We start from the raw sequence: 12,016 nt of genomic DNA on the forward strand, positions 1-12,016 counted from the left end.
GACATCAGAGTGAAAAACAATCATGATCCAATTTACATCACTGATTATTCAAACAACTAGTTCAAGAACTGATGAGATAAGATCTGGAAGATAACAGGTAGATACAGAACACATCATTTGTCTACCTTGGAACATATTAGATGCATTGTTGCTGATCCCAAGCTTTGTAGACACTTTGGAAGAAAAGTTTTGTTAGAATCTCAGCAACAGTTTCATATCTTCCTGATTTTTTAATATGAAAAAGCAACAAGCAAAACATAGGCTAAGTGTTTGTACCAATATGGAATAGAGCCATACAATTATCCATTAGTTAAGGAGGAACTAAAAAGAGCTCTTTTACTGTCTCAACTTAGTGCAGTAGGTTCCTGTAACATCCATAATGAGATGATAAAATATATTCGATGGATCTATTTCTATACAACAGAATATATTTACAGAGGAAGAATTTTGAGATTCTTGGCATAAGTGAAATGTCATTGCCATCTCAAAACAAGGAAAGGAACCAAACAATTATCGTCCTATTGCTTTAACCAGCTGTCTTTGTAAGATCTTGGAAAAATGGTAAATGCAAGGCTTTACTGGTGCTTAGAAAGCACCAAACTTCTTTCCGACAATATGACTTACCTAAACACCAATCAACATTGGACTATTCAGTCTGTTTAGAAAAGCATATAAGAGATACTTTCCTAAAACAAAAACATCTGGCTTCAGTCTTCTTTGACATGGAAAAAACTTATGACAAAGCCTGAAAATATGATATATTAAAAGCTCCTTTAATCTTGGTCTGAGGGGACACCATTCTGTTTTTATTAAAAAATTTCTATCCAGCCAAGGCTTTCAAGTCTGAGTGTAAAGCACGTTATCTTGGCCATATCACGGAAACACTGACAAACAAATTGCATGAGATTAAGCTTGAAATTGAGCATTGGCTGTGTAGTCAAAATAGAAATAGAACAGTGCAAATTGTTCTTGTTAGGCTCCACATAGGTCCCATTCTTATTTACTGAGGGTTGATGACCCACCTGAAAAATGCAGCATGATTCTTATAATTTGGTATATTCTAGTGGAGTGCCAGCACCTCATTCAAGAGTGGAATGAAATTTTTACTTATGTGATCAAGGTATATACACACTCAGGCAAATTTATCAAGCTCAGATAAATTGTATGAAATTTTTAACATTTTAAAAATAATTAATTTCTACAGTCACATCTGATTATAAATGCTATTTACGTTTAGATACTGCATTGTTTAACATAATTTTTTAATTAATATTTTTTTACATAAGATAATATTTACTAATATATTGCACAGCGAGAAATATGAGATTCTTGCTTGAGGTGGTATGAAAGAACACACAAAGAGGAAAGATAGTGTGCGTGTTGCCTAGGTAAGATAATGACAAACTGAGCAGAACAGCGGTAATATTGAATGACATAATAGCTAGAATGTGTGATAAGAAAGGACTGGAATATGTGGATGCTTGGAGTCCGTTTGAGGATAGAGAGGAATTGTATGCAAGAGACCACTTACATTTGAATGAGGAAGGACATAGGCATCTGGAGAGATTGCTGTTCTGAAAAAGTCAGTGTGCTCAGGGAGGATGGTAGCAGGGGTGGCCTCTTGTGAGAATGGTACTTGGGAGAAGGAGGATGACATCAGGTAACACTGGGCTCAGTGGAGTCTAGAGGGGATAATGCTGGGTATAGAAACAACAGCATTTATATGTTATATACTAATGCCAGGAGTATCTGGAATAAGGGAGAGAAATTGGTGGCGCAGATAGCATCAGCCTGGCCAAAAATGATTGGGATCACTGAGACGTGGTTGACAGAAGAGGATATAATAACAGGAATAGAAGTCGCTGGGTACAGCATTTTTCGGCAGGACAGGAGGGAAAGCATGGTGGTGGAGTACTGCTTTATTGATAAGTGACGACCTATGTCCTCTAAGAGTGGAACTTTGGAAGGCAGTGACACTAACGATTTTGAAATCATATGGTGAGAGGTAGAGGGGGACACAACGGGATATTTAGTGGGATGTTGCTATAAACCAGGGAGCACAGAGGGTGGGGACCAGGAAATGTTTAGACAGTTAAGTTTGGCAAGTGCAAGAAGAATGATTGTTAAGGGTGATTTTAACTACAGTAGTATAAACTGGGGAGAGGAAGATGCATGTAGCAATAAGGGAATGGAATTTCTAGAATTCTTGAGGGACAAATGTCTTAGGCAACATGTAATAGGGGGAACAAGAGATTCAAGAGTTTTGGATTTGGTTATAGCATCAGAAAAGTTGATAATAACTGAGATGACATCTCTCCCACCAGTTGGAGAAAGTGACCATATGGTTTTGACTTGGAAAATGAATAGACATGCAGGAGTCTCAAAGAGACAGGAATGTATGTGGAATTATAAAGCAGGTGATTATAATAGTCTAAGACGTCAACTTAGAGAAGTTTCATAGAGGGAGGAATTGGAGGGCCGGGATATCATTAGTGTGTGGGAAATTATGAAAGAATATTTGTTAGCAGCAATAGTAGCTATATTCCACGAGTGAAGAAGTGGACATAATATGGTGTAAAGTAGATGACAAACAATACCACACAGGAACTGCAGGTGAAAAAGAGATTATGGAAGAGATATAATGAGAGGGGTGGAGAGCAGATGCATGAAGAATATAACACTCAGACCAGGAGAGTGATTAGTATGGTGAGCAAGGCAAAACTGGAATATGAAAAGAGATTGCTACTAAGATTCAGAGAAAATCCTAGGGAAATTTTTAGCTATGTGGCCAGCAGGAGGAGAAATGACTGTGGAAGAATGATGTTGTGGGATAAAGTGGAAATAGAGTGATTGATGCAGAGGACATAGTAGAATTGTTCAATGACCACTTTATTGGAGTATTTCATCCTAGAGGAGTCAGTTTTAATGCTAGAGAGATAGGGCAGGTTCAAGGTTTAGAGGTACAGGAGGAGAGTGTGTTTCAAATAGTGAGTACTCTGGATGTCAGTAAAGCTGTGGGACTGGATGACATTTCACCACGAGTTTTGAGAGAATGTGCTAGGGAACTGACAGTGCCTTTGACCTGGCTTTTCAATGAGTCTGGCTACTGGAAAGGAGCCCATGGAATGGAAGGAAGGTAAGATAGTGCCATTGCATAAGGGTGGTAGCAGATTGGAAGTGTCTAATTATAGGCCAGTTTATGTGTCATCAGTAGTTGTTAAGATCTTGGAGAAATTAGTTAGGGACCATATACAGCATTGGGCAGTATGAGGGTAATTTATCTGTGAGAGTCAACATGGATTTGTGAAGGGGCGCTCTCAAGTTACAAGAGCATTAGATGAGGGAAAGGCATATACTGCCATTTTCTTAGACTTAGCAAAGGCATTTGAATGGGTGCCACATAATAAGCTGATATTTAAGTTGCAGCACAGGTCTGGATGTCAGATTGGTCAACTGGATTTAGGATTGGCTGTCTGATAGGTATCAGAGAGTTGTATATGGTGGGGAGTTTCAAGCAGTCAAAGGGTTATAAGTGGGGGTCCCACAGGGCTCAGTACTGGGACTGATATTGTTTAACCTTTATACCAATGAGATTGTCAGTGGATTGCAGGTGGATGTTCAGTTGTTTCCAGATGATGCAAAGCTGGGAAGGATTATTAGTAATAGTGCAGATGTGGCAGCCCTGCAAGAGGATTTGAATAAGCTAGATAGATGGGCAAATGAATGGGGGTGTCAGTTTAATGCAGCAAAATGCAAGGTCTTGAGGTTTGGGAAACATTGATGGGACTGCATACTCTATGGGAGGAGTTATACTGGAGGAAGTAGGGGGAGACAAGAGATCTGGGATTAATGATTGATAGAAACCTGAAATTTAGAGAACATATTGCAAAGGTGGTGAAGGTAACACAGAGGATTGCTGCAATAATGAGAAGGACACTGACCTGCAGAGATAAAACAGTTATCATTCCATTGTATAAGACCCTGATCAGACCACACTTGGACTATTGTTCTCAGATTTGGTCCCCAGGATTTGAAGGGGATAAATTAACTGTGGAAAGGGTACAAAGGTGGATAACAAAGATGGTTTCAGGACTCTACAATGATGGTTATGAGGATCGGCTGAGGGAATGTGGCAGATTTAGTGGATAGAAGAAGGAGAGGTGATATGATTGAGACTTTTAAACTGTTGAGAGCTGGTTACAGGGTTGACACTTCGGAGTTCTTTTGCTTGGTTGAACAGCAGGAAAGAGTGATGACAAGAAGCCATCCCTGGAAGTTACGAAAGGAAACTGTGAGCAAGAGGGTGAGGAGTGGTTTCTTTGCATGGAGGCTGGTTGAACCATGGAATGCATTGCTTGATGGAGTGGTGAGAGCAAGAACGGTCAATGAGTTCAAGGAGTGGTATGATAGACTTTGTGTTTCTTAGAGGAGACCTCCCCTCGATGAGTCTTAATAGACTTTGTGTTTCTTAGGAAGGACCTCCCACGATAAGTATTTTGACTCCATGGAGGCCTGAATAATAATAATAATAATAATTTATTTCTTTATGACTATTTATTTATATCTTGTGCACTGTAGCAACCTCTGTAGCAACCTTTGATATGGCACAACATGACCTTTGCTGTCCTTTGCCAATAAACTATAAATCCACCAACAAACCAGCCTGACATGTTGCTAGCATGCCTGCAATGAAGTCTATAAAACATTCTGATGTACTACAAGTACAGAGTGACTAGTATAGTAAGGAAGGTAAAACTGGAATATGGGAAGAGATTGGCCCTAAGATCCAAAGAAAATCCTCAGGAATTTTTTAGCTATGTGCCCAGTAGGAGGAGAAATGATTGTGGAAGATTGACACTGTGAGATAAAAACGGGAATAGAGTGACTGATGCGGAGGACATAGTGGAATTGTTCAATGAACACTTTATTGGAGTATTTCATCCTGAAGGAGTAAATTTTAATACTAGAGGGATATGGCAGGTTCGAGGTTTAGAGATTGTGTTCCAGATGCTGAGTACTCTGGATGTCAGTAAAGCTGTGGGACTGCATGGTATTTCACCATGAGTTTTGAGAGAATGTGCCAAAGAACTGACAACTTCTTTGACCTGCCTTTTCAATGAAAGTCTGGCTATGGGAAAGGTGCCCAGGGAATGGAAGGAAGGTAAGATAGTGCCATTGCATAAGGGTGGTAGCAGACTGGAAGTGTCTAATTATAGGCCAGTTTATGTGTCATTAGTAGTTGTTAAGATCTTGGAAAAATTAGTTAGGGACCGTATACAGCATTGGGCAGTATGAGGGTAATTTATCTGTGAGAGTCAACATGGATTTGTGAAGGGGTGCTCTTGTGTTACTAATATGCTAGCCTTTTATAATAAAGTTACAAGAGCAGTAGATGAGGGAAAGGCATATACTGCCATTTTCTTGGATTTAGCGAAGGCATATGACAGGGTGCCACATGGTAAGCTGATATTTAAGTTACAGCACATGGGTCTGGATGTCAGGTTGGTCAACTGGATTCAAGATTGGCTGTCTGATAGGTATCAGAGAGTTGTATATGGTGGGGCAGTTTCAAGGAGGCAGAGGGTTACAAGTCTGGTCTCACAGGGCTCAGTACTGGGACCTATACTGTTTAGTCTTTATATCAATGACATTGTCAGTGGATTTCAAGGGGATAGTCAGTTAAGTTAAGGGGATAAAAATCCCTTATTGTTTTTCAGCCAGTAAGCGAAACTAAGATCTAAAACTATGATCTGAACGTTTCGTGCCGACGACGTGAAACATTCAGATCGTAGTTTTCGATCTTAGTTTCGCTTACTGGCTGAAAAACAATAAGGGATTTTTATCCCCTTAACTTATCAACCTCGCCAGAAAAAAATAGCCGTTTGGCTTTTCATCTTAGGGATAGTCAGTTGTTTACAGGTGATGTGAAGCTGGAAGGGTTATTAGTAATAGTGCAGATGTGGTAGCCGTGCAAGAGGATTTGAATAAGCTAGACAGATGGGCAAATGAATGCGAATATAGGTTCAATACAGAAAAATGTAAGGTCTTGAGGTTTGGGACACATCGATGGGACGCTGCATACTCTATTGAAGGAGCTGTACTGGAGGAAGTAGGGGAGACAAGAGATCTGCAATTGATGATTGATAGAAACCTGAAATTCATCGGGCATATTCCAAATGTGGTGAAGGTAACACAGAGGATTGCTGCAATAATGAGAAGGACACTGACCAGCAGAGATAAAAGAGTTATCATTCTGTTGTATATGACTCTGATCAGGCCACACTTAGACTACTGTTCACAGATTTGGTCTCCAGGATTTGAAGGGGATGAATTAACTGTGGAAAGGGAACAAAGGTGGATAACAAAGACGATTTCAGGACTGTACAATGTTAGTTATGAGGATCGATTGAGGGAATGTGGACTGCAGAGTTTGGTGGATAGAAGAAGGAGAGGTGATATGATTGAGACTTTTAAGCTGTTGAGAGGTGGTTACAGGGTTGACACTAGGGAGTTCTTTCGCTTGGTTGAACAGCATGAAGGACTGATGACAAGGCGCCATTCCTGGAAATTATGAAAAGAAACTGTGATCATGAGAATGAGGAGTGGTTTCTTTGCATGGAGGTTTGTGGAACCAATGAATGCATTGTCTGATAGAGTAGGAGCATGAATGGTCAATGAGTTCAAGGAGTGGTATGATAGACTTTGTGTTTCCTAGGAAGGCCATCCTGCAATGAGTCTCTTGACTCCATGGAGTCCTGAATAATAATAATAATAATAATAATAATAATAATAATAATAATAATAAGTAGAACATCTTCAAACAGGACAGAAAATGAACTAAATTCACTTACACTCTTACCAAGATAGGGCGATGTGCAAGTTGATCTGAATTTTCTTCCGAGACTAGGTCTTTCTTAACATCATAATCTGTATGTCTTAAAATAAGATGATCTCTTCTATCAATATAATCTTCTTTCAACATAGTTGGTCCTGTAATTCTTGTTACAAGACCATCAGCTCTTGCATAAGAATAAAAGTCCATTGTTTGTTCTGCCTCTAAGGTTAGTTTGCCAATCTTGTGCTTATGCTCTGGAAATACAAATACACAGACAAACAAGTATCAGATAAACAAGATACACAAATAAACAGGTATCTTTACATTTTGTACTCTGAAATAAGTGATTTATATACATTAAAAAAAATAGGAAAGGGAAACTATATATTACCTTTTAAACAATCCAGACGCCCTGTTGCAAAATATTCAACAATTTCACCAGTAATGTGGTTGGTAATTTTTCGCTGTAGTTTATCTGTCCTCATAAAATAGTATTCATGTTCTTCTTTGAGTTCATTATCTTAAAAAAAAATACTGCATTTAATATTTCTTTTAATGATGTATAATGTTATGTTTTTATGCACTGTCCTACCAGAATAAATCATAGTTTGATTTATTCAAACTGTGAATTATTCTGAAACTGCAATAAATACAATTCATATTACAATGTGGCATAATTTTGAAGGACAGAAATTATATTCATGAAAAACAGACATTTATCCCTCAATTAACATCTTTAATTGGATGTTTATTCCATAGTGCAGTATTTTTCAAACTTTTTTTAGCTTTGTTTTAAAACATATTTTAACTGTATCCCAAAGGAAAAAAAATTATCAATTTTCATATAAATTAGATCCAAACTGAATAGATATATCTTATTTAATAGGTTCATACAGTTAGTAGTGATCTAGCAAATAACCTCTTTCTAATCTGGTGAGAGCGTGCGAGAGAGAGAGAGAGAGAGAGAGAGAGAGGGAATCACAGAAATAGCCCACACGTGATATTACACTCCTCTTTTTCCTGTTCTGACTCTTCTGAAAACATTCTTCTGAATTGCCATTATGTACTTTATTTATGATAATTTTATTTTATTTTAATTGGTGTACATTTTATTCTGACAGAATAGCGTGTAGAAATTAAATAACTAGACGTTAAACTAAATAGGGATTTTAAACATTCTGGCCTATTTAGAACAGCTATTCTTCAAATCAGTTTTTAAACCATAAATTTTGAGGCCATTTGGAGTACAATTTAAATGCCTTTAATTGTCTAGACCAATGACAATTAAAGGGTAAAAACTATTAATTTCAGTCCTAATTAACATTTATCTAGTGTGAGGAAAAAACTTGTACAGCTAAGGTCTTTAGCAGCTCAATATGAATATTAATATTACCATCAATCCAAAGAGAAATAACTATTGAAATATAACTTTGTGGAGGGTGTAATAATAATTTTGAGTTTACAATACATTAATAGACATGTGATTAATAGAGAATTGACTGGACTTCTGACTTAATGTCCAATCCTTGCCTTCAAATGATGCACTATGAATGAACAAGGATGGGCTAGCAATTTGGGACTTAGCCAACCAGACTGTACACCAATGAAACTGGTGAGCAAGTGTATAGTAAGTGTTTTGAGATTGAGTGGCAGTTGTGTGACTGAGAATGAAGAACGCATTAGTAGAGTAGACAGTATCAATGTAGACTGAAAAAAGTTAATGTCAGAATTGATGTTGAATGTGCAGTGGTAGAAATTCAGCAGAATGAATTAGACCTGAAGAAGGTAATAGGGCATTTACATATTATCCTCACAGGACAAAGCACAAAATTAAAAAATCAGAAACAAGAGATTGGCAAGGCTGAGAAGAAAAAGAAACAGGTGGCCTGAGGTAAGAATTGAGATTGTGTGAATAAATGAGAAAAACAAAGTAAGGAAAAAATTTTGTATGAAGACTCTATGATCAGAGGAGTGCTTAATGAAAGTATAACAAAATCTTGTTTCACTGGGTACAAAAATCAATGATATTAGGGATGCCATCCAGATGCAAAAAGGTAAGGTGAAAGAATTGTCTTCATTGGCACTAATGATCTGAGAGATGAGAAGGAAAGAAGGGCAAGAAAGTGACAATTGTAAATCTCCTGCTATAGGTTCCATAAATGATCTGAAGATACATCAGGAAATTAGTGCAATGAATGCAGGTAGAGTGATTATTATGGTGGACTTGAAGATATAGATTGGAAGGAAGGAAGGAAGGAAGGAAGATCACACAGCAGGAAGGAAATTGAATTTATACACCTACTGAAATATAATTAAAAGACAGCATGTGATAGAAGGGACTCAGGGTGCAAGAGTAGTGGGCCCAGTCATAGGATCAGAAGAGCTTTCCATAACCAAATGATCACATTGTGTCTGACTGAAGAAAGTGACTGTGCAGTCTTGACTCAGAAGATTGTAAAACATGAGGAATATTCTATCAAGAAGGGATATACAGGGTGTTCGGGATAAATTTGACATATTTATAATTAATTATATTTTTCCGTAAGTTACATGTATTAACACACACTTCTCTTCATTTAAAAGTTTGGACCCTTCTTCATTCATATACAAGATGTCAGAAAGGATGGATAGCTGGAACCCACCTGAATCATGGACGAGAATAACTTGTATCATGATGATTCGTGCCCGCCATCAAAATAAGGATATTACGACTGCTGCCCAATGCTCCCTGAATACAGTAAAAACAATCAGGCATGAACTAGAGACTTGCAATGGTGACTACGAGGATGTAGCAAGAAGAAAGATCCCTAGCAGACGATCTGATTGCGTTCGTACAGCAGAATTCCTCGCAAATCTGCAGGAACAGGTGTTGAAGAACCCTGGCATTGGAATTCGGGCTTTGTTCGTGGAGTTGCTAACTGTAGTCAAGCCCTGGATAACAAGGGTAGCCAATGGTAGGCCGTATGTATGGCAGCAGGATTCGGCCCCTTGCCACACCTCTGGGAAAAGTCAAAAATGGTTGTCTGAAAATTTCTACGACTTTACCAGTCCAAATGTTTGGCCTCCAAACTCCCCAGACCTTAACCCCATGGATTATTTTGTATGGGGCGCAGTTGAAAAAGACACCAATCGCACTTCCAGTAATACAAAAGCCCAGTTAATGGATAAAATTAAAACAGTTTTTGCGGCCCTTCCCAGGGAGACTGTAGCATCAGCTTGTTCAAGGTTCCGAAGCAGAATTGAAGCTGTGATCGATGCTAATGGTGGTTATTTTGAGTAAATCTTGTTGATAGTATTGTAATTAACTCTGCCTGTAATGTTTTTTTGTCAATTCATTAAATTTAATAGATACAAAGAAGATTTTCTTTTTCCTTACGAAACTGTCAAATTTATCCCGAACACCCTGTATATATATATGTGTATATATATATATAGTGCATCTTAGTAGTGCATGGGAGATAGTTATTATTATTATTATTATTAAACAAGACCTCATGGAGTCAAAGACTCATCTAGGAGGTCCTTTTATCTCACACACATCTCATCATACCGGGTCTTAAACACATTCAAACTCCCTGCAGACACCACACTCTCAGGCAAGGCATTCCAATCATTCACAACTCTGCACGAAAAAAACCTGCCTCTCACTCCCCTACTCACACCCTCTTTATACAGTTTCCAGGGATGACCTCTGGTTCTCCCCTGATCTCCCACTATTCGCTGTAGAACTTCTCCACCATTGATCCTATAGCAACCCCTTACCAACTTGTAGGTCTCTATCATATCTCCCCTCTTCCTTCTCTCCACTAGTCTCTGCAAATTACATCTTTTCAATCTTTCCTCATACTCGACATTCCAGAGGTCAGAAACTACCTTAGTCAGTCGCCTTTGGACCCTTTCCAACATCTCTTCATCCTTCTGAAAACCAGGTGACCAAATCTGGGCACAATAGTCCATGTGTGGCCTAATCAAAGCCTTATACAATGGAACAAGAATCTCCCTACTTCTACATGTCAGTGTCCTCCTCATCATTCCCAGAAGTCTTTGTGTTGTCTTCACAATTTTGGCGATGTGACCCCTAAATTTTAGATCCTTATCCACTATCACTCCCAGATCTCTTATTTCCTCTACTTCCAACAATATATTTTCACCAAGCATAAATTCTGCATCCCATCTTTGTTTTCCAAATTTTAAAACCTTACATTTTGCAACATTGAACTCACATCCCCATTTGCTTGCCCAATCACTCAATTTATTCAAGTCTTCTTGCAAGGCCACAACATCTTCACTACTCTTTATGGTTCGTCCCAACTTTGCATCATCTGCAAACAACTGAATATCTCCATCCAAATCTTCGCCAATATCATTAATATACAAGTTAAATAGTAATGGCCCTAAAACAGATCCCTGAGGCACTCCACTAGTGACTTTCCTTTTCCTGGATATTGCACCCCCATACACAACTTGTTGATACCTATCAGATAGCCAGTCTCCAATCCAATGCACTAATCTAATATCCAACCCCATCTGCTCTAGTTTGACTGTCAACTTATCATGAGGCACTCTATCAAAAGCTTTTGCGAAATCCAAGTATATTACTGTGTCGCTAGTGTCCTTGGTAAATGTGGCGGTCGAGTTAAGCTAGTCTAGAAAACGTGTTTTTAAAGTTAAATATAGCGTGGCTTTTTGTCACAAATTGTGCTAAAATTGTGCATCGGTTAGAAACAAGTGTCCTTCAGTGGTATTATTGTTTAGAACTGTGTTGTATATATTGTGTTTTCACTGCCGTTTGTTTCACTATATCAACGTGTAAAGATGGCGTCCAACAAGAAACGTACGTCAGCGGCGCGCAGGACTTCTACTATTACACGAAAGGCTGGCTCAGCGTTAGATTTTTCGCAATGGATGCGTTGCGGAAACTGCTACATGTATGCACCGAAAAATGTGAAGGATCTGTGGTCGGTCTGGCAAAATGAAAAGAAAGAAAATGTCGACGTATGTGAGAAGTGTCGGGATAGGCTGGAGCGTTTAGGAATGGAAGCTGACATCGGGACCGTAGCGGAAGAACTTCGGCGGGAGTTTATGAAAATGAAAAATGACCTTCATCTTCTTCATGAGGAAGTGGAAGTGATCGGTAAGGAGATACTGGAAGTTAAAGCTGAGTTTAATGTGTTAAACAGA

General features: G+C 38.5%; 1 protein-coding gene across 1 annotated transcript in view; it reads right to left on the reverse strand.

Annotated features, from left to right (window-relative positions):
* Positions 1-12,016, reverse strand: part of LOC150105109 (dynein regulatory complex subunit 7-like) — a 204,884-nt gene that overhangs the window by 114,329 nt on the left and 78,539 nt on the right. The window contains exons 4-5 of the mRNA XM_090395119.1: positions 7,227-7,355; positions 6,860-7,089 (exon numbers count right to left, since the gene is read on the reverse strand). Coding sequence (XP_090251245.1) covers positions 6,860-7,089; positions 7,227-7,355 — 359 coding nt within the window. The remainder of the gene's footprint in view (positions 1-6,859; positions 7,090-7,226; positions 7,356-12,016) is intronic.

Source organism: Typopeltis vanoorti, chromosome 7, assembly GCF_054136105.1.
Source record: "Typopeltis vanoorti isolate ZY-2024b chromosome 7, IOZ_Tvanoo_1.0, whole genome shotgun sequence".
NCBI classification, from domain to species: domain Eukaryota; kingdom Metazoa; phylum Arthropoda; class Arachnida; order Uropygi; family Thelyphonidae; genus Typopeltis; species Typopeltis vanoorti.